Below are 24,845 nucleotides of genomic sequence, written 5' to 3'. Positions count from 1 at the left end.
TGTATATGTATAGTTGATTCACTTTGTTATACAGCAGAAACTAACACACCATTGTAAAGCAATTATACTTCAATAAAGATGTTAAAAAATAAAAAGCGCTTGTGCATTGGGGCTTGCTCTTTTTGAACCCTGTGACTGCCACCATGTGAGCAAGCCAAGGCTAGCCTCCTGATGATGAGGGACACCTGGATTGATTGCTCTGTTGTCCCAGCTGACGGCTCACCCTCAGAAACAGGGCTGCCTTGTTGACAGGCAGCTATTCACAAACACCTGAGTGAGCCCAGCCCAGGCCAGAAGAACTGTCTGGCTGAGCCTAACACAAATTGCTATTCCACAGAATCATGAACTAAATAAATAGTTATAAGCTTTTAAGTTCTGAGGTGGTTTGTTATGTCCTCAAAGCTATCTGATATATCACTCCTTTGAAGTTAGGCATAGCCATATGATTTGCTTCACCCAGTGAAATATTTCACTTCTGGCAGGTCTTTAAGAGCTGGACTGTGCTTTGGCATCTTCTTTCTCTTGTCATGCTGATGGAAGAACTTTCAGATGGTGGGGCCCCGTAAATGTGGGTCCCTGAGTGGACATAGAACAGTTCTTCCTCACCCCGTAGTAATCCCTAGTGCATAATCATCTAAAGATGATTATGAGATTTCAAACTTCATTTTTTTTTAATTTTTGAAAATTTAAAACTACTTATTCAGTATTGAGGAGGTAACAATGAGCAAGGACTACTTTTTCCTAGGAAGCAAGAAAAAAAAAAAAGGTGGAGGTGGATAAGGAAGGATAAGCCACAAAACAGGGAGGATGGAACTGAATTCAGAATTCACAGAAGTTTCCAAGAAGAATTCAAACATATTTCCCACAGACTTGTGCATAAATTCCCAGTAATCCACAGTACTTCTCAGCAAACTGTGTGTGTCATAGCTTCGGTTCGGCCCCCTGCACGTATACAGAAATGTATGCACAATCACTGTGAGTACTGAGTTTTGGAGAACATATAGTTTAAGTAAGAAATAAATCTCTGTATTAAACCTCTGAGATTTTGGGTTTCTGTTACTGGAGCATAACCGAGCCCATTCTGACTAACATAGAATTTGGTACCCAGAAGGAAGTACAGTTATGATAGAAAATCTAAAATATTTAGCTATGACTTAGAAACTCAGTGGGTGGTGGCAAGGAAAGTGTTGTTAGAGGCTGGAAAGTTTGCAGTCCACGCTAGCTGTGGTATAATATTTACTAAAGCTATTCACGCATGCCTCCCATTCTTCCCCTTTCTAAACAGAAATGTTTACCACGGTTGTTCTGTTCCTGTCCCACCAGTGTTTGTTTGTTGAGCGCACGTGTCTCTGTGTGTGTGTGTGTGTGTAACCAGGGAGTATAAATATTTTGTCTTTTCAGATCTTTATAACAACAGAAGTTTTTCTCCTGTTCTAATACAGGGACTACCAAGCATCACCCAGAGATGCTGGACTTTGAGATTAATGCCGTTACTGAATAGAACTCTTGGATTGTTTCACTTGTGATAGGAATGAATGTATATTGTAGTGTAAGGAGAGTGATATGTATATTGGTGACTAGAAGGATGGGTCGTAGTAATCCCTAGTGCTGTTCACCAGTAAATTTGGGTTAATTTTTCTTCTGGGCAAATGGTAGGATTACACTTTCCTGCTCCCTTGAAGATAGCATGCCCATATGATTTGCTTTTGTCAATGAAATGTGAGTGAAATTGACTTGTATCCCTTTCAGAAAGAACCTGTTTGCCATTCATCTTTCTTTTGCCTATCATGTAAGTGAGGAAGTTCCAGAGATTGGTTGGAGCCTCCCTAAGCCATTTGGTTGCTTGATGAGAATCTCATGGAGTGATGCTCTCCCCACCCTCTCCCCTCCTTCTACCAGAGATGAACATACAGATGAGCAGGAAATAACTTTTTTTGTTGTTTTTAAGCCACTAAAACTCTTGGATGTTTTGTTACTGCACCATAACCTAGCCCATCCTAACCAATGTAGAGTACTGAGATAGAAAAGCTACAGAGGTTGATCATCTTAGCAATTACAACACGAGTAGAATCCACAACTGAAACCATCCACTGGTAACTCCAAAAGCACCTTCACTAGTGATTTCACTTGCTTCTCCAATTGTGTCCATTCTAAAAAAGATGATTATGAGATTTCAAACTTCATTTTTTTTAATTTTTGAAAATTTAAAACTACTTATTCAGTATTGAGGAGGTAACAATGAGCAAGGACTACTTTTCCCTAGGAAGCAAGAAAAAAAAAAAAAGGTGGAGGTGGATAAGGAAGGATAAGCCACAAAACAGGGAGGATGGAACTGAATTCAGAATTCACAGAAGTTTCCAAGAAGAATTCAAACATATTTCCCACAGACTTGTGCATAAATTCCCAGTAATCCACAGTACTTCTCAGCAAACTGTGTGTGTCATAGCTTCGGTTCGGCCCCCTGCACGTATACAGAAATGTATGCACAATCACTGTGGTGCAAAAGTTAAAAATGTCATTGGAGTTTATATCTAATCAAAAGCTTTCTCTCTCTCTGAAGAAATATTTTCTCTAGCTCAGCGCAGAACTCATTCCACAACATTTAAGTGCTAAATCCCGTGCTGCGCACTGTACTAGGGTTAGCCAAGTGAAAGACGACACAGTACACAAGACTCAATGGGTCGCTGTCCTCCAGGAGTTTACTTTTTGCGGAGCATAAAAGTGCCCCCTTTTGGAGTTTTCACCCAGTCACATCCAAGCCCCCCGTAAACGATTTCCGGTGAAAAGCCCCGCAATTTTCCCCTAATCTTTACAAATATTCTCGCTTTCCGAGATGTCATCGCCCTGGAAACTGAAGTTACTGTGGGTTCTTTCTCTGGACGTTTGGCAGTTATTTCGGATGCAGCCGAATGACCGGCTTGCTCCTTCCCAGCAGCGACGAGATCACAGTGACCCCCAAAAGTTTACAGCACTTAAAGCACAAAGCGCAGCCCGAACCTTCAAGATACCGACAACTCTAGCGGCTTCCACCGCCTTTCTATCGTGGATCCTAAGGAAGTTAAGGTGGCTGGGTCTGACCCCGCAACGCGCGCAGCGCACTGTTCTGAGCGCTAAACCCACAAGCCGCACAGAGCTGAGACGCCGAAGGCCAGGCTGCAAGCCCAAGTGTGCGAAGGGTACGGAAACGTGCCCATCCCTGGTGGACTACAAGAACCGGCATGCACCGCACCGCGGCAGCAAGCTCCGCTTCGGTACCCCAGCGCAAGGAGACCTGGGAAGTGAAGTCTCCGGGAGTCCGGAGTCGCGTCGCGAAGACAGAAAGGAAGCGTTGCTAGTCTGCTCCATTAGCATGCCGGTTCCTGGCGGGGCTCCGAGCCTCTGGCTCCTGCTCAGGGTTTTCGCGGGCGGCGGGAGCGGTATGGCTCGCTTGAGTAAACTCCGGGGGGAGGGGAGAGAGGGGAGTAGATGGGGAGGCGGGGTCAGCGGAAGCGGCAGGTTGCTTCCTTCTCCTCACGCTCCCTCCCCGCCTCTCCCAGAGGGAGCGGTGGGAGGGGGAGGGAAGGGCAGAGGGAAGGTAGTGTGACACGTGTCAATCAACCCCCCTCCGGGGGGCGCGCGCTCCGGGGCTCGCGCCGAGGGCTCGCGCCCCTGCCTCGTGCCTGCGCCGCTCGTATGTAAATGAGGGCGCGTGACGCGGGACGCAGATGGACAAGGGAAGAGAGAGAATGGCCGCTGCCGCCGCCGCTGCTGCCGCCGCCGCCGCCGCCGCCGCCGCTCAGTGCCGGAGCCCTCGGTGCGCGGCGGAGAGGAGAGGATTCCGGCGGGAACTCGACTCTTGGCGCCACCGCCTCATGCACTGTGTAGGTAAGAGAGACACGGGCCGGGGCCCCGGCTCCGCGCGGCGACGGCTGCCGCAGCCCGAGGAGTTTGTGGCAGAGGGGTTTAGTTGAATCTCCCGTTCGGGTCAGTTCATTGGGGGAGCGAGATGGGAGCGGCGGCGGCGCGGCGGATCCGGCGTTCGCCTTTTGTCTGGGGGCTCCTTGCCCGGCGCGGTCCGCGCTCCTTTTCCCTCCTCAGCTCTTTGGCTCCCCGGGAACTGTTAGTTCGGACCCGCTCGCCGAGCCCCCGAGGAAACGGCTCGCTTGCGCTCTCCCCGAAACTCCTCGGCGCCCCTGGCCGCTCGCCGTCCACCCTGTCAAGAGGGAGGAAGCGGGCCGGTGGGTCGGCGCCCGGCCGGAGAGGAGCCCGCGGGCAGAGCCGGCGGGAGGAAGGCGGGCTGGTCCGCGCCCCCGCCAGGCGCACACACACCCCCTTCTGCCGCCGGGGTCCGGGCGGGCCGACGCGACCGGGTTCCCGGGGACGGGGACCTGAACGACCCCCGGGAGCTCGCGGGGCGGGGGCCGCGGGTGAGCCGGCTGGGGGCGAGGGGCGGCGGGGGCGTCGCCCGAGGGGCGGGGGCGCCCAACTCTGCCCTCTCGCGCTCGGCGGCGGCGGCGCCGTGTGTACTCCTTTAAGAAGGAGCCGCTCGAGCGCTGACGGTTGGGATTTGAAGTTCTTCCTCCCTCTTTGGAAGTCTGGACGGAGGGGGGGGTGTTGCCATGGCGACGGCAACCCCCCCGTTCTCCTCGCTGACGCCCCGAAGACTCGGGTCCTCTTTTACTGTCATGTGATGGACCCTTCCTTGCACAGACACGCACATCGCCCTCCCCAACTCCCATCCCCGTTCTGCAATTCCGTCTTCCCTTTTGGTTGGATCGGAATCTTTCTGCTTCAAACTTCTGGGCTCCGGGCTGTCATTCTGCGGGTTGCTCAGGGGTGGCGGGAGGTGGTGGGACCTCCCCACCTTGCCGCTGTCGCTGTTTTGTTTGAGTAAGACGTGTGCGTGGAGCTGTTATCCAGCAGGTTGGATAACACCGAGTGGGCGCCGAGGGGATAACGCGGTTTATGGGATGAGGTGTGTTGTGTTTGTTTTGGAAAGGGTTGATGGGTGGGAAAGTAGGAGAAGAGGTAGAGGGAAGGTTGCATTGTCTAAGGAGTGGATAGTGGCAGCAGCTTTCTCGACTGGCAGTTAAATCTTGGCATTTGGAGTTGAGGAGTAACCTTAGTGCCCTAAGAAAACAACTCTCTTACCCTGTTTCCATCTGTTCTTGCGCCACCTCGCGCCCCTTTTCCCCAAGCCCCCTCAGATTTGTTTGGTTAGCGCCTGAAGATCTTTCTTGTTTTTCACTAGTGAAAAGGAGATCGTGGTAGGATAAACTAGTACAACTTCAAATCAGAAATGTGCACTTCAGAGTACGGTGGATATAGGAAAACGTACGAGAAGGAAGTTTGCTCTGAGTAGGGGCATTTAAGTTATGTTCAAGCAATTCACTGTTTTACCCTTTAAAATATGTTTTGTTCTTATCTAAGAATATGTTCTAGGAAATAGCTTTAGTCAGGTATTCATAAGTGATTTTATCTCTTTTTAAAAAGTGTAAAAAAACCCTCACGGTATTCTTATATAAAAATTTTAAGCCAAGGGTTGCTGGTGCCTCCCGAATACAAAATGGACCCTGTTTTTATAATTGCTTATGTAAAGATCTCTTCCACTGACAACCTGTTTGAAAATTGTTGAGTTCGTTCAGTTAGAATCAAGCAGGATGATAGCATTGTAACACTGGCTCGAGATACTATTGTGTTAAGTTTTGCCGAGGCACAGTTATCTGATGGTGTCTTTGGACAATTTTTATATTTTAGAATACCTTGGCTTTTTCTTTTTTCTCATCTTGCTTGTTTAGATGCATTAAGTATGGCTTTGTCTCACAAAAATATATGTGCTTTTGAAAAATAGTCGAATTTTAATTAAACACAAAATTAATTGGATATGATGGAAAAAGGGAAATAGGATACTTTCTGTCTTACCTACTTGGATATTCAAGTAGGATTGGAAGACATTGAAGATTGTGTTAATGCTGTGTGTCTAATATGCAGTCTTTATATTACATTTTTAATGTAGTATACACTTGTATGGTATTTGAAAGAAAATTTTTTCCTGAGCTCTAACTACATTTGAGAATTATTTCCCACAGTCCCAGTCCTAGTCGGGAGACCTAGGAAGATCCATCTCATAGTTTGTTTTTATCATGGTTGTTTTTTAAATAAACAATAAAACTCTCTTAAGCAGGATATACATTAGTTGATTGGGTTTTTTTCAGTAGTCTATATGTGAAGCACCTACTCACAGTATGAATTGGGATTAAATGTATTTTGTGTAACTATTTTAAGTTACCTTTTGCTATTACTTTGTAAATATATTTGAAAAAAGCTGTATTCTTTTTACTTTGCATGTGTGTATGTGTGTGAATATATATGTGTATATGTACTTCTGTATTGAATATTCATTGCTCTTATTGGTTGAAATTATTTTTATAAAATATTCTTTCTGCCTTTGGGGAAGAAAATGATCCACAAGTCTTATTTTTAAATGAAATATGGAAATTGTAAGCAGTTTCTCAGGGCCTTACAGCAAATTAGTATTGAGCCAGTAATGAAGTTTTAAAATCTCAGTTTTTAACCTAAATCTTTAAAGTAATCTCATTCATTTTTTAAATAACATATATAAATATTCTAATTTTATGAGCAAAAAGTTCATTTTCCTTGCCATGACTGCTTGTAGTTATCTAAGATGTTTAACTCTTGATAAGGAAAATTATATTTACCTTTCTCTATTTGTGGAACTCATCTCTTTAGGTTAGGTTTATGGCTACTCTGTGATTTAATCCTGGTTTTTCTTTTTTTATAATTGAAGAGTTGTCCTGTAAGCTGTGTGTCCCACTTAATAGCTTTATTTACAATGTGGTGCTTTTTACAATTTGATTTTTCTCTGTAATCATCCTGTACTGTGCTATACTTTTGAATATGTTCATCTAACAAATGTTTGAGTGTTTATTGGATATAATAAATAGTATCCTAGTACTCAGCATGTTGAGTGATAACAGATAGAGTCCTGGATCTTATGGAATTATATATGGAATATATAATTAGTATCTGATAAATCATATAATTTAAAGCAAAGTCAAGTCCAGGATAAAGGAAATGCATTAGTATATTTCTAAACATTATCAGGACTTGTGTAGTCTATTAGGATATTTGATCTGGGGATTAAGTTTTCTGTTTTGTTTTAACTTTTAATTTTGATATAATTTCGAACTTACAAGAAAAGTTGGAAGAATAGTACCAGGAACTCCTCTATACCCTTACCCACATTCACCAATTGTATTACATTTTGCAGTATTTGCTTTATCATTCTTGTCTTATATCTATATCTTTTTTTTTTTTCTGAACCATTTGAGGGTAATTTGGAGACATGATGCCTCTTTACACCTAAATTCTTCAGTTATATTTCCTAAAGCCAAGGACATTGGCTTACCTGACTACAGTATAGTTATTAAAACCAGGAAATATAACATTGACATACTATTAATGATACTATTATTGAATTCATAATCCATATTCAGATTTTATCCATTTTACTTTATAAGCTTTTCCCCCCAGCTAGGATCATACATTGCATTTGGTTGTCATATCTCTTTTTAGTCTCTTTAAATCTGAAACACTTTCTCAGCCTTTCTTGTATTTCTTGACCTTGACATTTTTTGAAAAGTACAGGAGAGTTATTTTGTAGAATGTCCCTCAATTTGAATTTGTCTGTTGTTTCCTCATGATTAGATTGGTTATGCATTTTTGGCAGGAATACCTCTGAAGAGATGTTCTGTCCTTCTTAATACATCATATCTTGAGATTCATAATGTTGTTTTGTCCCAGTGTTGGTGATGGTAGCTTTGAAAATTTGGTTAATGTGGTATTTTCCATATTTCTCCCTGAAAGTTACTATTTGTCCTTTTGTAATTAATATGTAATTTGTGGGAAAATACTTTTGAGGAACAGGATATTTACATAGTCTCATCAAAACTTTACCCACAAGTTTTAACATCCATTCATGATTTTTCTAGCTTCATCATTCTGTAACTAGTAGTTGATATTCTGTCATAAAGCAGTCTATCCCATCTTCTCCTTTATTTATTTTGTTAGTTATTTTCATCCGTATGAACTCATAGGTTCTTATTTTATTCAGTGGTTAAATCCATTACTGTCATTATTTTGATTTCCAAATTGTCCCAGGTCTGGCTAGTGGGAGCCTCATCAAGCTGTTCCAGTGTTTTTTGACAAATCACATGTCTCCCCAACCCCTCCCTGCCCAATGATTATTTTTGAGCACTTCCTTCCTGCCCAAACAAGATATTCCAGGTTCATCTTGTACTTCACACGTCCCAGCCCTGACATCAGCCATTTTTCCAAGGAGCCCTCCATTCTTTTTAGTGGAAAATAGATTTAGATACCAAAATCTGAACAAGAGGTGTCAGGACTGTTTTTAAGCCCTGTTTTTCTGATACAGAAGTTAATGATCACTGTAACCAGTGTAACTGATTTGCCTACGATTACAACAATAAAACAATGGAGATTTGATTAGAATCATTTTATAAACTCCAACATACCATTGTTGTCCAGTAGAAATAAAATGGGTGCCAAATATATTATTTAAAATTTTCTAGTAGCCACATTAAAAAAGCATGTTTGATTTAGCCCAATATATTAAAAATATTTTAACATTAATCCATATAAAATTGTTGAGTTAGTTTACATTCTTTTTAAAACATTAAGTCTTTGAAATCAGTTATTATAGCATATCTCAGTTTGGACTAGCTACATTTCAGGTGCTTAGTAGCCTCATGTGGCAAATGGCTACCACATTGGACAGCACAGTTTTACAGTGTAGTGACTCCAGCCAAGGCTTGATTACCTTGGTACCACTTATTTCAAATCTGTTGATACTAACCAAACTGATAGCTTTCCCCAAATCTTTTATTCCCCAAATCTTTTATTTGAATAACGTAATATAGTGAATGGGAATATAGGCACTGAAGCTAGACTACCTGTGTTTGAACTCTAGCTCTCTAGCTGTTACCACCTACCAGGTTGGACAAGTTACTTAACCTCTCTGTACTTCAGTTTCTTACCTGTAAATTGAAGATAATGAGGTTGTTCGAAAATTAATTGTGTTGATATATGTTAATATGTGTCTGCCATATAGAAAACATTCCATAAACATTTGCTGTTATTATTATTTATACAGGTTATTAAAAGCTTTGAGCTTTATGTTTTTGCCAGTAGATTCTTTCTGGTGGGAATGCTGATGAACAATGAAGACATCATGAGGCATGTTAGAGAAAAAGATAGTAAGGCCTTGAAAGATCTATATTCTAGGGTATTCTTGAGCCATAGAGTCATGGAGTTTAAGAATCACAGTATAATCGCTTAGCTTGATCTTCGCTTTTTATGTATAAGAAAGCAAAAGACATTTGATGCCGTCCTACGTTGCAAGGAATGTTTTGGCTTTGTAGTAGCTGAATACAAGAAATTTGATTAAATTCATTAAAAAAAATCTGTATCATATTATATCATCTTGAACCTACTGTTTGTTGGTACCTACTCTCTGTACTCTTCCTGTTAACCACATCACTGTCTTAGAGTTCTACACTCTGCAGGTGTTTGCAGAGTAGACTTTTCCAAACTACCTGCCCCACTGATAATCAGCAGTATCAAGGGCAGAGGATATTCTCTTCCTCTATCTTTTAACCTCTGAAGAAGTTACGGGAGCACTTCATAGAGCTATAACACTTAAAGATGGGATAGTCCAGGTAAATAAAGTTCTAGATAATCAACTTGACACTTCTTTCCGGCTGCTTCTTGCCTCCTACTCTTTTATTTTTCCACCAACTTCTACCTCATCTTGTCACTATTGCTATGTAAATTCTGGAGAGTAGATTTACTTAGAAATCTGGATTTGCTGAGAACTGGTATGAATGGGTCAACTACCCAAAAACTTTGCACAACTGTCTTTTCAGGCACTAGCAAATTTTTTATCCATTAAAAAAAGATGTGAATTAAAGCACTATCTAATAATATGTATCAGGCAAAGGGAATCTGATGATCATGAGGAGTTGGGTGGTAAAGACACATATCCAAATTTCTCTGTAAAATAGGCACATTGTGAATTTTGCATGTAAAATTTGAAATTCTGTGTACTCTTGGATTATTGTATACTTGGAAGTTCTGCCATCCTTGGGTTCAAGCAGTATATGAATTTTGTATATTTGCATATGTTAGAAACAGGCTGTATGCTGGTCTGAGCATATCACATGTATTCTCCTTTCTGTGTGGTGCTGTCTCTTCCTGTCCATGCTACTTCCCTTGGCTGGTTACATGTGTGTATCCCTCCCTGTTTGGCTGGGTACTGTGATAAGTTCCTGTTATGTCACCAGAAGTAGCTATTATATATCCTCCATGCTCCCCTGGTTTATCTTTCAATCCTGGTGTTTAATTCTTCTACCACTGTGCAGTCTTGGGAGGAGCAACAGAGGCATGTAGATTTTTGGATATGCAATTTTTTCTTCCTTCTTGGTAAATCCAGTTTTTCAATTATAGTATCATACGTATTGAGGTTTAGAGTTTCTATCTTTTTCTTTTTTGATAATACTCCTTCTTTTTGGGGTGTGTGTGTGTATATTTTATTCACCACAGAATATAGATAAGAGGCTGTAACTAGGCCCAGACCAACCTACTGCTACCATTAGGAAACTAATTAAGGTAACAATGCCATATTTGTATTTGAAGAATGGCACTTTGCTCTTAATAAAGCTAAATAAGAATTTGTTTTGAGGATTTTTATGTTTTCTAGAAAACAACTTACAATGAAGAATCACTTTTCTATATCTGCTTTCCTTTTACATAGTTTTCCCATTAATTGGCAGCAACCCTGCTTACTTATTTTGCTTCTTTGTTTTTCTTTTCTCTTTACCTTGATCTATTACCAAGTTATTATTATTTTCTTTACAATGTCTCTTGGATTCAGTTTTTCTGATGAAGTGTTAAGCACTTGGGCTGATTTAGGTAAGACTCTAGTTTATATCAGTATCTGCATCATTGATTTTACTCTCCTTCAGTCTAGCTTATAACCTATATTAAATCATTATTTGGAATAGCTACTTTGATTTTGTACTTTACAAAGCAGTAGTATCTCCCATTTGTCTTTTTTCATCAAATAAAAGCTCCTAACCATATCCAGTTAGTTGATCATAGTCCACCAGGCTTCTTCCCTGCTCATTTGCCTAGTTTCTTCTTTAGACAGCCCAACCACTTTCATCTGCCTTTACTTCTGTTTTGTGCACATTGCTCCAAATTCTTGAGTATCTTATTAATCATAACAGCTACCCTGCCTGCATCCTCAGTCTCCTTTAAAATTCACTTGTATCCTAGAGTCTTTTCTAAAATATTTCTTGAAAAACTAGTTTGAGCTTTCTCTGTTAATTCAGATTGGCCAGTTCTTTTCTGATGGCTGTGTGTAAGGTGTGTATGTAGGGAAAAACCTTTGTCCAGTAGTCTTCATATTTAAATAATAAACTATTTAGTAAACAGTTTAGGGACAAGGGGCTAAGTCTTCACAAATGGTAAAAAGGATTAAGAATTGAAAGAACATAGTTCCTTTTTAGCCTCTATTATAACCTTAGGCACGAGTCATTTCACTTTTCATAGATGGAAATCTACGGATAATAGATTTATAGCTGTCCTTAAATGTTCACTATCTTTTGTTTTTATGAAAGGTGCTATAATACTTATATAGTAGTGGTTTCTGGGCTAAAAATATAAATTAAGGAATTACCAGCATAAAGATGCTATTTAAATCCTTGAAATGGATGAGACCACCTAAGGGTAAGGGATAGTATAACAAGAGAGGAGTACTCAGTACCATGTCTTAAGGAATCTTAGCATTCCTTGGATGGAGGAAGAGGAGCCTCAAAGGAAAGCCACTGGACTTTCACACTGAAAAGTAAGGCCATTGGCTATGTCGGAAAACCAGGAGAGATGGTATTACCAAATCTAAGAGAAGAGTGTTAAAATAAGGAGGGATTGTTATATGTTGATGAGATGTCAAGTACCGTTAAACAGGAAAATGTGCATTGTTTTTGGCAGCATGGAAGTTCTTAGTGACCTTGACCGGATGAATTTCAGCAGAGTGGTAGGGATGAAAGCTATATTGTAATAGGTTAGAAAGTATTTAAGATGCGTGGAAGAGGAGAAACCATTTGAGAAGCTACACTTTGAGGAAGAACAGATGTATAGAGCAGTAATTGGAAGGGTGTGGGATCTAGGGATGTTTGTTTTATACATGGATAATAAGATGGAGAATACTTTTTTGAATTGATAATATCCATGATTACTTTATATGTTAATTAACTGAGACTTGATAGCAACAAAATATTGAGAGATAAATTAGATAAATAGGATGGGCTTGGTTTGAATCACTGAATGTGAACTCTAAAATTGTTTCGTTTTCCCTTCAAAACATATTTTCCTAATTAAGTTCATCAAGTAAGATATGGTTTGTGACATTAGGGTGTTACACAGTTTAAAAGATGGATTTTTTCCAGTTAATTTACTGTTGTCAGTCAGTCATCAAATATCTTGAGTCCTACTGTGTGCTACTTGATGGGAGTGTAATTCTATGTTTCTTCCTTAACCAGGTTCTGAACTAGAAATAGGCTTAGGAATCAGGGATCAAAATGTTAGCTTTTTAGATGGTAAGGTTGTATTGAAGAACCTGGCTTGTAGCTGAGGCCAGAATTAAGACAATATCATCCTGAATTGAACTTACCAACCTATCAAAGACAGAGCAGCTAGAGCTGCATGCCTCTTCTAAAATACAAGGAAGCTCTACCCCATGTGGTTTGCTTATAGGTAGGTAGGACCATCTAGGCAGAATGAACGGTAGGCTTGACCATGCATGAAAAATGACCTTTAAAACATTAATCCATTCCACTAGGAGCAACTATCAGCGTGTTGCCAATACTAGTTATTCCTCTCTCCTTTGGTAGGATGAATAAGGGGTAGAGAAAAGGGCAGAAGCTTCTTCCAGAATACTTCCCCTAAAAACGTGATAAGAATTAGGAGAGGTGGGAACTGTGAGTTGGGTAAAAAAGCTAATTCCTACACTAGGAATTCTTTGCTTTTAAAGAGCTCACAGTTATCAGGGATGTTAAGTATTAGAGATGGCATAATATAATGGAAAGGCTTAGGAGACAGCAATTAATTTTGATTTGAAGAATCTGAAATGACTAGGCTTCAAAGGATTGACTGAAAGCTGGGGTTGGCAGACTTTTTTTGTAAAGGGCTGGACGTAAATATTTTAGGCTCTGTGGGCCATAGGGTCTTTATTGCAAGTACTCAACTCTGCTGTTGTAGCACAAAAGCAATCTATAAATGAATGAACATGGCTGTGTCCAATAACAAAATTATTTACAAAAATAGGCAGATTTGGTCTACTGGCCATGGTTTGCCGATTCCTAAGTTAAATGATCCAGCAGAAAAGTAGGTTGGAAGGAACAGGTTGAAGGATAGTGTAAACAAAGGTATAGAAGTCTAAGTAATGTATATTATGAAAATATTCAGCACTCTAGTGTCACTGGAGTATAGGGTGGGAGTAGGAAGTAGGACTGAAAGTATAAATTATGGCATCTATAAGGAGGAAATTATAAGCCTTTGAAGTTTTTTTTAATGGGTAATAAGCGTGATCAGATAAGTTGGCTTATTTTCATTTTGAACATCTGCTGTTGGTTCAGGTTCGAGGGTTTTTTTATTTCTAATAGTTTTAAGAAGCTCAAATTGAAGCAGCCCTTTTAAGTCAAAACTGGGAAAATGAGCAATCTCCACTTCAATAAATTAATTAAGATATTGGATTGCTGAAGTACTCTCAGATGGCACCCTTCTTTTTTGCTTGGGTTCTGAACAACTTGAAAATTAAAACAAGGAGAAAGATGGAAGCAGAATATTACTTTTATTACTAATAGAGGACAGGCTAGAGAAATAGATTGGTGAAGGAGTCAAGTGTTCTGGCATAAGCCAATTTATCCACCCAGTGCTAGGCATACTAGGGAAGCAGAGCGGAGTATGAGCTCTCTGTGAGTATGTTCTCCCGATAGCTACTCCCAAGGGTCTACCCAACTATTCTTTACAAAATCACCAATCAGATCAGTCACTCCGTAGGATTGAAGAGAGGCTCAGATTGTGCTTATGACACATCCTTCCTCATGGAAACAGGGAGCAAGGAAAAGGTGTTACTCCTGTAACAATCAAGGCTAATTTTTGCAGAGTTGTATCTGGGCATAAGTGTACTGGAAACAATACAATTGTCATTTTACTGAAAACAACTCAAACTTACATATTCTAAATATTTTTTTAAATATTTAATTCTAGTGTTTGAAACACTCATTTTTTAAACTCTCAAAATAAAATTGGTAGTCTTGTGTTTTTGATGAACTAGATTTTTCTACAGGCCTATGTAAGATACTTAAATGCATATTTGGCTAGAAAAGAAAGACAAGACTTCCTTCTTTAGCAATTTTTAATTGACTTTTTAAATTTAGAAGGAATTAATATAAAAGAATTGACCACTGTTTCTTTAAGTGGAAAAAGCAGATACTTTGACAAATAGATTAGCCTTTTAATTAGCTTGGATTATGCGTGCTTATGCAGTTTATTCACTGGTATCTCTCTTTTTTATTTTTTTTTTTAGATGTCATCAGTTGTTCTTCCTTATTCCCTTCTTCTTTCCTTTCGGAACGTTTCAGTACTGAAACCATCAGGTGGGACCAAACAAAGTGTCCACACTTTGTTAGGGTTAGGGTATATGGGGGGAGGGGGCATGTCCTCTTGAAGGAGTGGGTATGTCAGAGCCTGGCAGGGTTGAAGAGGGTCCCCGTGTGGGTTGATAGAGCTGGAGGTATGAGGAGCAGTCTGAATAGGAGGGGCACACTAGTGTAAGGTGTTGGAGCCAAGCAGGGTCAGATTGGTATTTGTGAAGGTGAGTAGCCTGGTACAGAGTAAGAGGGATAAGAGGGCATCTACTAGGAGGTGATGGCTACCAGGGGTGGCAGCAGAAGTCATCTGTGTAGGAGGGTAGCCTGGTTTGGGTGTATTCAGCCTCAAGTTGGATATGGTGGGAGTCCATGGTTGGAGGCATCCCAGTGCAAGATCAGAACCTGAGGGTGGGGAGAGGAAGACATTCCAGTGGAGGATCAGCTCAATATAGGATGTTAGTGCCTAAGCAAGATGAGGAGGATATTCTTGTAGGAGGAGTGCCAGGCACGAGGAATAGGGGAGGTTATACCCATGGAGGAAGTATATGGGCGTTGGGGCAGAGAGGGGTAAAGAGAGCGTCCATGTGGGGATGGGGAAGCAGCCACAATGGGAGGCTGGTAACATATGGGAGACTAGTCAAATAAATAACCTTAAGAATAATGGGAGCCAGTCTGTCACTGTCTGAGAAGGGAGTTACCATTATGGAAGTGGAAAAAACTAGAGTGCTTTCTGTAGTGTTGGATTGGAAAAGAGATATTGGTATGTGAATTCATGATTTTTCTTATATATAGATGTAGAATATAGAAATATATACTTATGCCCTAAACTGTTCACTGAGAAGGCACCTAGGAGCAGTGACACCCCAATAGCAGTGAGCATGATGCTTCATTGTTAATTTCCTGATTTTAATGGTCATATTTGTAAGAGAATGCCTTTGTAGGAAACCCTTATTAAAGAATTCAGGGGTGACGGGTTATCATGTAAGGCCATTTACTCTCAAATAGCTGGAAAAGTAAAAGTTCTTACCATACTTAAAACATTTTCTGTAAATTTAACATTGATATAAAGTAAAAATAAATACATAAAAGCAATGTCATTAGTCTAAATATTACATTCTCTTGAATTAATCACTTTCAGCTCTTAAAATCTCATAGTTGGTAATATATAAACTGACACTTTTCAACACTAAGAATTGCCCTTTGAAATAATGATAGCTAATGTCTATTGAATGCTTACCATCGTGTGTTAGACACTGTGCTAATAAGCTTTTATTTGTATTAATCACATTTAATTTTTACATGTGAAATAGTACAATTTTTATCTTCATTTTACAGATGAAAAAACCAAGGCTTAGAGAAGCTGACTTGCCCAAGACTTTTCATCTAGAAAATATGAAGATAGAATTAACATATAAGGCTATATTACTCTTTTGGTGAAACCTAGTTTAAAAATTAGCAAGTCTGATCCTTCCTGCTTTCTGATCAGATAGTTGCATTTAAAACTTTAGTACCAGAGCTGTTCTCTGTTTTATTTCAGAACTTTGAATTCAGGAGTAGGGAGAAGTATTCTGGGTCTAGACCTCCTTGGCCTTTTGTTCCTGGCCCTGGAATAAGAGAGAACCAGGGGCTTCTGTATTTGAATGCACATATTAGAGTTAAGTGTTCCCTTGAGATGGGTTAGTCAGGGAATAATATCCCCAAATTTCTTTCTTGGTCTTAACATTGGGAACGGGGGGAGGTAAGAACATAGAGTTAGTGGGGCAAGGGATTTCCCCAGCATAGATTGTCAGTGTTAAGTTTTAGTCTTTTTTTAAAAATATAAATTTATTTATTTATTTTTGGCTGCATTGGGACTTCGTTGCTGCATGTGGGCTCTCTCTAGTTGGCAACGAGCGGGGGCTACCCTTCGTTGCGGTGCGCGGGCTTCTCATTGCGGTGGCTTCTCTTGTTGAGGAACATGGGCTCTAGGCGCGCAGGCTTCAGTAGTTGCAGCGCACAGGCTCAGTAGTTGTGGCTCGCGGGCTCTAGAGCGCAGGCTCAGTAGTTGTGGCGCACGGGCTTAGTTGCTCCGCGGCATGTGGGACCTTCCCAGACCAGGGCTCGAACCTGTGTCCCCTGCATTGGCAGGCAGGTTCTCAACCACTGCGACACCAGGGAAGCCCAAGTTTTAGTCTTGATGTAAAGATATACAGTTAACACTCTATCCCAATTCCAAGAATGATGGCCATCCCCTTTCCAACTCTTTTGAACTTTTCCCAAGAATGGCAAGTGATCAAATAGAAATAGCTGATGACAATTTATTGTTTCATTTTAGCTATCCTTTGCCTATGCTCCCCTTTACCCATTTAGTGTAGTATAGGAAAGTAGTGCCCTGGTAAAATATGTGTTGGGGTTTTTTTTTTTTTTAACACTAATATTATGGCATCAGCTTAATCTTTACCTGTTTTTTCTCCTTTGCCTTATTATTTGACCTTTTAATATTTCTATTCTAGCACAGATATGTACAACTCATAAATGAAGTAAAATTTCCCTATATGACTACAGATTAGCTTACTACCTAAGTTATCTTAGTTAACTAATTTATCTTCATTCTTCTCCTCAGTCTGAACCCATAGATGCTTTCATTCTCTGTCACAGTGAGTTTTTTCTGACTCTCTCATTCTTTAGACCTATTCTGAAATTGCTCTTTTTTTTTTTAAATCAAGAATAATGGGATTTTCAGTGTGGAAGGAAGCATGGCCATCTGCTATAATCCTTTCATACATCTCTTTTCTCTTCATAATTTTTTCAGTAAATATTTATGGGCCAGGCATTGTGCTAGGTGACTCAGATGCATTAGATTGTCTTTGTGAAGCATCGTCTTGTAGTGAAGACAAGCCTCTCCTACTCTGAAGTATGGTAAATGGTATAATAGAAGCACATACAGTATTAAAGTTGTGGTATAGAAAAAAGTGATCAGATTTCTTTGTATGGGTCCAGGAATGACTGTGGGACATGAGAAGAGAAAAGAGAAATAGAAGCTGAATCATGGAGAAACATCTAAGCAGACTGTAACAATAATTATTATTATTTTAAATTATTTAATTTTACTGTTCATTAGGCATTAAGTGCTTAATTACACTAGAATTCATTTGATTTTCAAAACAGTCACATAAGTAGAAACTATTTTTATCATCCCCACTTTACAGATAGGGAAGTTAAGTAACTCACAGGTAGTGGAAAACCATTGAAGGATTTTAAAGCATGGGAGTGACATAATTTAATTTGTGGTTTTATAAGATTACTTGGCCAGTAGAGTAATAGGAGAATAGGACAGGCAGATCAATCGGGAATGTCAGGATAGCCCAACCAAGAAATTATGAGGCTCTGAAATAAGAGTAGTGGTAGAAATGGAGGAGGGGGAAGAATTCAAGAGATATGTCATCACAATCAACAGATTTTAGTCGTAGATGAGCTGTGGGCATACAGAAAAAGGAGAAAGTAGAGAATCATTTCCAGGCTTCTGTTTAAGAGGCCTGTTGGATTGTGGGACCATTATCCAGGATAGGACATAGAGCGGTTTTCATATTTGAGATAGTAGTGTCAATATATAGGCGTATCAATATCTAGGATCAACCATTAGGGTGTGCTAGTTTGCTGTAAGCCAGTTGTTGCAAGAATATGTACAGCAAGACCGCTAAGGAAACCAATCATACAGTGGAATATAGTAGAGTATAAATTCTGAGCTTTCTGAACTCAGAAATTTTGCTGCAGGAATGATGTGGCACCTCTGCATTCTTGAATTCTTAACATTTGTAGGTCAGGGGAAGCTTTGGACCTTGATTATTATCATGTGTGGTGTTTTGTTTCCCTCTCCGCCCCCCCCCCCACAAATTTTATCCCTTATTATCTGTCAGGAAAATACAGCCTAGATAGACTTAGTAATTTTATGTTGTATTTTTTTGTTTAGTATGTGAATAACTTTATAATTATTATAAGTAATTTGGAAAGACTACCTGAAGTCAGTTTTCACAAATTGTGTTGAAGTTAGTAGAGTGAATGTAACATGGTTCACTGTAGGTTTTAGACTTCCATAGCTTTGACATATAATGATTACTTCTTTAAACAAAACCCTAAACGTTTCCTTGTGACCCTCATTTTCTCTGTCTCCTCCCATTTATTAGCCTATCTCAATATTTGATTTACTTGATCTCTCTCCACTTGTATGTCTTTCAGGTACCCTAAATATAACATATCTAAAACTGAACTCTTGATCTCCCTCTACCAAATACCAAATCTGTTCCTCTGGTTTTCTTCATCTCATTTTACCTAGTTTCACAAGTCACAGACCTGGAAGTCATCTTTCACTTACTGTCCATCTCCTCTCCTATACCCAGTTCACTGATTATTATTTATTATGCTTCCAAATATATTTTTTAATTTGAATTTTATTTTGTTTATTTTTATACAGCAGGTTCTTATTCGTTATCTATTTTATACATATTAGTGTATATATGTCAATCCCAATCTCCTGATTCATCCCACCACCACCCACCCTCCCGCTTTCCCCCGCTTGGTGTCCATACGTTTGTTCTCTACATCTGTGTCTCTATTTATGCCTTGCAAACCGGTTCATCTGTACCATTTTTCTAGATTCCATATATATGCGTTAATGTAAGATATTTGTTTTTCTCTTTCTGACTTACTTCACTCTGTATGACAGTCTATAGGTCCATCCATGTCTCTACAAATGACCCAGTTTCGTTCCAACAGATGGCCAAGAGGCACATGAAAAGCTGTTCAACCTCACTAATTATTAGAGAAATGCAAATCAAAACTACAATGAGGGGGCTTCCCTGGTGGCACAGTGGTTAAGAATCTGCCTGCCAATGCAAGGGACATGGGTTTGAACCCTGGCCCGGGAAGATCCCACATGCCGCAGAGCAACTAAGCCCGTGTGCCACAACTACTGAGCCTGCACTCAAGAGCCCGTGAGCCACAACTACTGAGCCCACATGCCACAACTACTGAAGCCTGAGTGCCTAGAGCCCGTGCTCCGCAACAAGAGAAGCCACTGCAATGAGAAGCCCGTGCACTGCAACGAAAAAGTAGCCCCTGCTCACCGCAACTAGTGAAAGCCCACGTGCAGAAATGACGACCCAACACAGCCAAAAATAAAAACAAAGAAATAAATACATTTATAGACAAAAAAAAAACCTACAATGAGGTATCACCTCACAGTGGTTAGAATGGGCATCACCAGAAAATCTACAAACGACAAATGCTGGAGAGGGTGTGGAGGAAAGGGAACCCTCTTGCACTGCTGGTGGGAGTGTAAATTGATACAGCCACTATGGAGAACAGTATGGAGGTTCCTTAAAAAACTAAAAATAGAATTATCATATGACCCAGCAATCCCACTATTGGACATATACCCAGAGAAAACCATAATTCAAAAGGACACATGCACCCCAATGTTCACTGCAGCACTATTTACAATAGCCAGGTTATGGAAGCAACCTAAATGCCCATCGACCGACGAATGGGTAAAGAAGATGTGGTACATATATACAATGGAACATTACTCAGCCAAATATATCTTAAGTCCATTCTTTTCCCTCCATTTCCACTCCAGTCTAAGTAAACCTTACTTTTTTGCCTGGACTACTGCACAGATTCTTAATAGTTTCCCCTCTTCTGCTCTGATTCTTTTTAGTTTAATCTTGTGTCCTACAACAACAATCTGATGAAGTTTTTGCTCTATTCTCAACCCAACAATGACTTCCTTTTGCACCAGAGGCAAAAGCATGGAAGTCTGAGATATTGTTTTTTGGAAAATTATTAAAGCATGCCCAAGAGTTGCAATGTGGCAGGAACCATGAGAGTACAAAAATTGACTTGAAGCCAGACTGTGAATGTTTTTCCCCCACTAAGGAATTAGTCCTTATTCTGATATTTAATTGGGTGTCAATTGACATTTTTGTTAGTTTGCTTTTAAGTGGTGAAGTTCACAGGAATGCCACTTTCCACATTCTATTCAGTGAATTTACTGTTGCAGTTATGTTTTATACCAGTCCTCTGCAAACACTGATTACTTTCTCTGGGGAAATCAAAAGTAGCTTTCCCAGGAGAATATTTGAAAGCTTGGTCATAATTTATAAAAATCATTATGGGAAATTTTAAATATACAAAAAAGAAGAAGAAAGCATAATGAATCTCCATATTTCTGTGACCCAGCTTTAACAATAGTGTTGTAGGTTCTGGACTAATTTTTAATAGTAGAATTTTTATTAAACAAAGCATTTTATATGTTGGTTGTCTGAATGCAGCAATCAATCCATTCCATGTTCTAATGTGAACATAGCCAGATTACACGTTTTTTGTGGTAGTTGTGGATTTATGCTAGAATTGTGAAAAACATCATGACATTTATGATATCTTACTGCTTGCTTTTAGGCTTAATATAAACTATTTTTGGTTCTTTATGGTTTGTTTATGAGCCAGAAAAGTTGAGCTCTGGACCCCAGAAGCTTACTCTTTTCTTCCCTTTCCTCCCTTCCCCTCCCTGCTCCTCCCCTCCCTTCCCCCTCCCATCTTTTTGTTCTGCTTTTTGAATGGCTGTAAAACCAATAAACCATTGCTGCTTATGTCTTGGATCTATCTGACATTTTATGTTCATCAAGCAAATCAAAGAAGGTACTGCTTATTAATAGATTCATTGTGTATGTTGAAGAGCAGTTCATTGTTTTTCATCTTGTAGAGCCATTGAATCAACAGAGATATAGCTAATGTGTCAAAGTGTCTCAGAGCATTCCTCTTATTTGGTTGTTGCTGAAATAACAATAACTCACTAAAAATGTTTTCACATTAGTTTTACAATATTTGCTAGCACTCATGATAATTTGGTACTTACAATTTGGTCTTGGTGTTTATTCAGATCCACATCAAATTAATTTATGACTTGGAAAGTCTGAATTTTAAGAGATATGGATAGAGATATATAGAGACAGAAGTATATATAGGTATCCATCTATACACATATATGTATAATTTATCATTAGTAATAACAATTGTGATGATTCTAGGAGACTTTAAAAAATTTTTTTATTTATTTTATTTATTTTTGGCTGCATTGGTCTTCGTTGCTCTGCGCGGGCTTTCTCTAGTTGTGGCAAGCCGGGGCTACTTTTCGTTGCGGTGCGTGGGCTTCTCATTACAGGGGCTTGTCTTGTAGCAGAGCATGGGCTCTAGGTGCCCGGGCTTCAGTAGTTGTGGCTCACGGGCTCTAGAGCACAGGCTCAGTAGTTGTGGCGCACAGGCTCAGTTGCTCTGCAGCATGTGGGATCTTCCCAGACCAGGGCTTGAACTCGTGTCCCCTGCATTGGCAGACGGATTCTTAACCACTGCGCCACCAGGGAAGCCCCCAAGAGACTTTTTTAAAAAGTATTTTTTGTTTAATTTTAATGAATAGTTGAAGAGAATGTCCTGTTGACATTTGTGTGCTTAAAGTTACAATAATATAAAAAGTATTAAATTGAGATTTTTGTAATAAATTATGAATTTAGAGTACCTTTAATTCTAAGTATCACTTATTAACTTTGTAACCTTTAGAGAATCATAAGCTATTCTCTCAAAGTTGTTAGGTATTGATTTTCAAGTCAGCGCTTTTTTTCCTTCTTTCTTTCTCTTTACTGGACCTCTCTGTATGATTTGCTGATAACCTCTTCTTAACATCCTTTTTTAAGCTTCACATTTTCTTTCCTTTGACAAATTTCCTAAACTCAAATGTGATCATATTACCATCTGTGTAAAATTCTTCATTGCTTCCCCACCACCTTGGGATAAAGTCTAAATTCATAATATATTTTAGAAAAGCCCATCACCTGCTGCCTCTCTTCTTTTAGCCTTTTTGTTTGTCATTCTACCTTGAGCACTACCATCAAGGAGCCTCATCAGTAGCACAGTAATAGTAGTATAGTAATAATAACAGCTAACATTTATTAAACACCTATAAATATTTGTGCCAGATATGTGCTTTACTCATATTCTGTCCTTTAATCCTATAGTAACCCTGAGTATAGGTATCATAGTTAGCATTTTACAGAGGAGCCATGCTAAACCCTTTTTGGATCATCAAGAACTGTGTCTTTGGGCTTTTGCATTTTTTTTCCCTTCTGGATTACCAGTAGCTGCTATCCATTTCTTCTTTTTGTAAACATTTTTAAAAAGTATAACTACATAGGGAAAAGTATATGGATTATAAACTTACACTTAAGGGAACAAAGTGAACATACTCTTGTAACCACCACCAGATTAAGAAATAGAACCCCCCCAGAAGTCACCTCATAATCCCTCCCAGTCACTAATCTCTCCCCCGTCAAACGTGAATAGTATTCTGACTTCTTAACATCATAAATTATTTTTTGCCTATTTTGGGAAACTTTGTTTAAATAGAATTATATAGCATTTATTCTTTGTGTATAGCTTCTTTAACATATTATGGTTGTGAGATTCCTTCATGTAGTCTCCCGTAGATTATTCATTTTCATTGCTCTAATAATATTCTAATATGTATATATGTGATAACTTATTCATCTATTCTGTTTTGAAGGATTTTGGGCTGTTTCCAGTTTACATTATTACAGACAATACAGTTGACATTCTTATATATTATACGTATTTAATTTTGATTCAACTCCTGGATTATTTTTCTGTCGCATTTTAGCTAATTAGACTTCATTTTTTCAGCTTTTCTTAGCCTTTCCAAGTTTGTATTTGGTACCCTTGTGTATGCACTGATAATCACTCTCTCCTTTCTCTGTCATATAACATTTATGCTGTATTTCCCACTAAGTAAAAAGTGTGTGTGTGGGGGGGGGTATGGGTAAAGGAAAAAACATGTTTTTTCCTTCCCTTTCTTGGCACCCACTGAGTCCTTAAATAATTGTCGAGTGAATGAAGTTTTTTTCATTACATTTACCCTGCATTGCTAAAAAATAAACAAGCATAAATTTAATGGAAATTGGGTAATATACTTATTCTCTGCCTTTGTTTTATTCTCTTCAGTTAAATATATAGATTTACCTTAAAATTGATTATTATCAAGTTATATTGAAATTTTTAAATTTGTCCTGTATTTACGTACTCCGTTTTCTGCTTCCGTTCTACCATACAGCTGTCCTGCAAAGTATCTTTGGAAATTTTCTTTATAATTTGTGACACATTTAATAACCTTATTTGTGGCGAATGATATTATTTGCCCTTTGAAGTTTGTGTTGTTTTGGACATAGCCAAAAGACATTTGGAGCTATGACAGTAATTTTATGAATGTACACTGTATCAAAAGTGAGTTGAGATTTCAAGGAACATAGACTCTCTGATACCCTCATCCCCTTGTGGCTTTGAAAACTATTTCTTTTTACAGAATTAAGTCACTGAATTCAGATAGAGTTAAGTCATTGAGATAAGCCAGAGTTTATAGTATATTTTGCTTCTAAGTTTCTTGTGCCTTAAAAGCTGATTATTTTGCAACTTACTTACCTTGTACTTAATTTATACTTGAGTATTATTTCCTTAATTTGTAAGTGTTTTCTTTTTCATTTTTAGACTTTTTCATCTTGAATTTGTCTTCTCAGAAATCAAAATTTTGATCTTTGCTTTAACCACCATGCCATTACTAACACCCAACCCCCCAAATTAAATACTAAAGATAATGTACCTTCTACCATCTTATTTCTCTCACTTTCTGTTTGGCTTTAGCACTCTTTTTTCTTGCACATCACAGGGATTCTATGTAATGTTTATTGAGCTTGTCTGCTTTTTGTTTTTCTTCCCCATTAAACTATGACCTTAAGGCAGGTGTTTATTAGGAGTGTAACAAAAATGTTGACTCTATGAAGACTTTATCACCTGTTTTAGTCTTCTCTAAAACACTGTATTTGCTACAAATGCTCATTTTTACAGTAGTAATCTTTCTTATTATTTAAAAACTCTCTACTTCTTTCTTGAAAAATCATTGTGTTACTAAGTGTAGATGGTCCCTCTCTCTCTTCAGCCAAATCCTCTGTCAGCTGCATTTTAGGCGAATTCAACTACATTTATTAGGTGAATCACTGTGATAGATCCTAAGGTTAA

The 24,845-nt window shown here is 39.1% G+C and overlaps 1 protein-coding gene across 10 annotated transcripts in view; it reads left to right on the top strand.

Moving 5' to 3' along the window:
* The first annotated feature begins 3,568 nt into the window (after positions 1-3,568).
* The window catches only part of LCORL (ligand dependent nuclear receptor corepressor like), a 185,218-nt gene continuing 163,941 nt past the window's right edge, over positions 3,569-24,845 (top strand). For 9 of the 10 annotated variants that reach the window (XM_082600679.1, XM_082600672.1, XM_082600673.1 and 6 more), the window contains exon 1: positions 3,569-3,864. In XM_082600679.1, the coding sequence (XP_082456805.1) occupies positions 3,705-3,864 (160 nt within the window). In that variant the 5' untranslated portion in view covers positions 3,569-3,704. The remainder of the gene's footprint in view (positions 3,865-24,845) is intronic. The other variant, XM_082600674.1, reaches the window with a different exon arrangement.

This window comes from Mesoplodon mirus (assembly GCF_964341445.2).
Source record: "Mesoplodon mirus genome assembly, chromosome: 2".
In the NCBI taxonomy this organism is placed as follows: Eukaryota; Metazoa; Chordata; class Mammalia; order Artiodactyla; family Ziphiidae; genus Mesoplodon; species Mesoplodon mirus.
The sequence above is the reverse complement of the archived record's forward strand: the minus strand, read 5'-3'. Positions and strand labels throughout refer to the sequence as shown.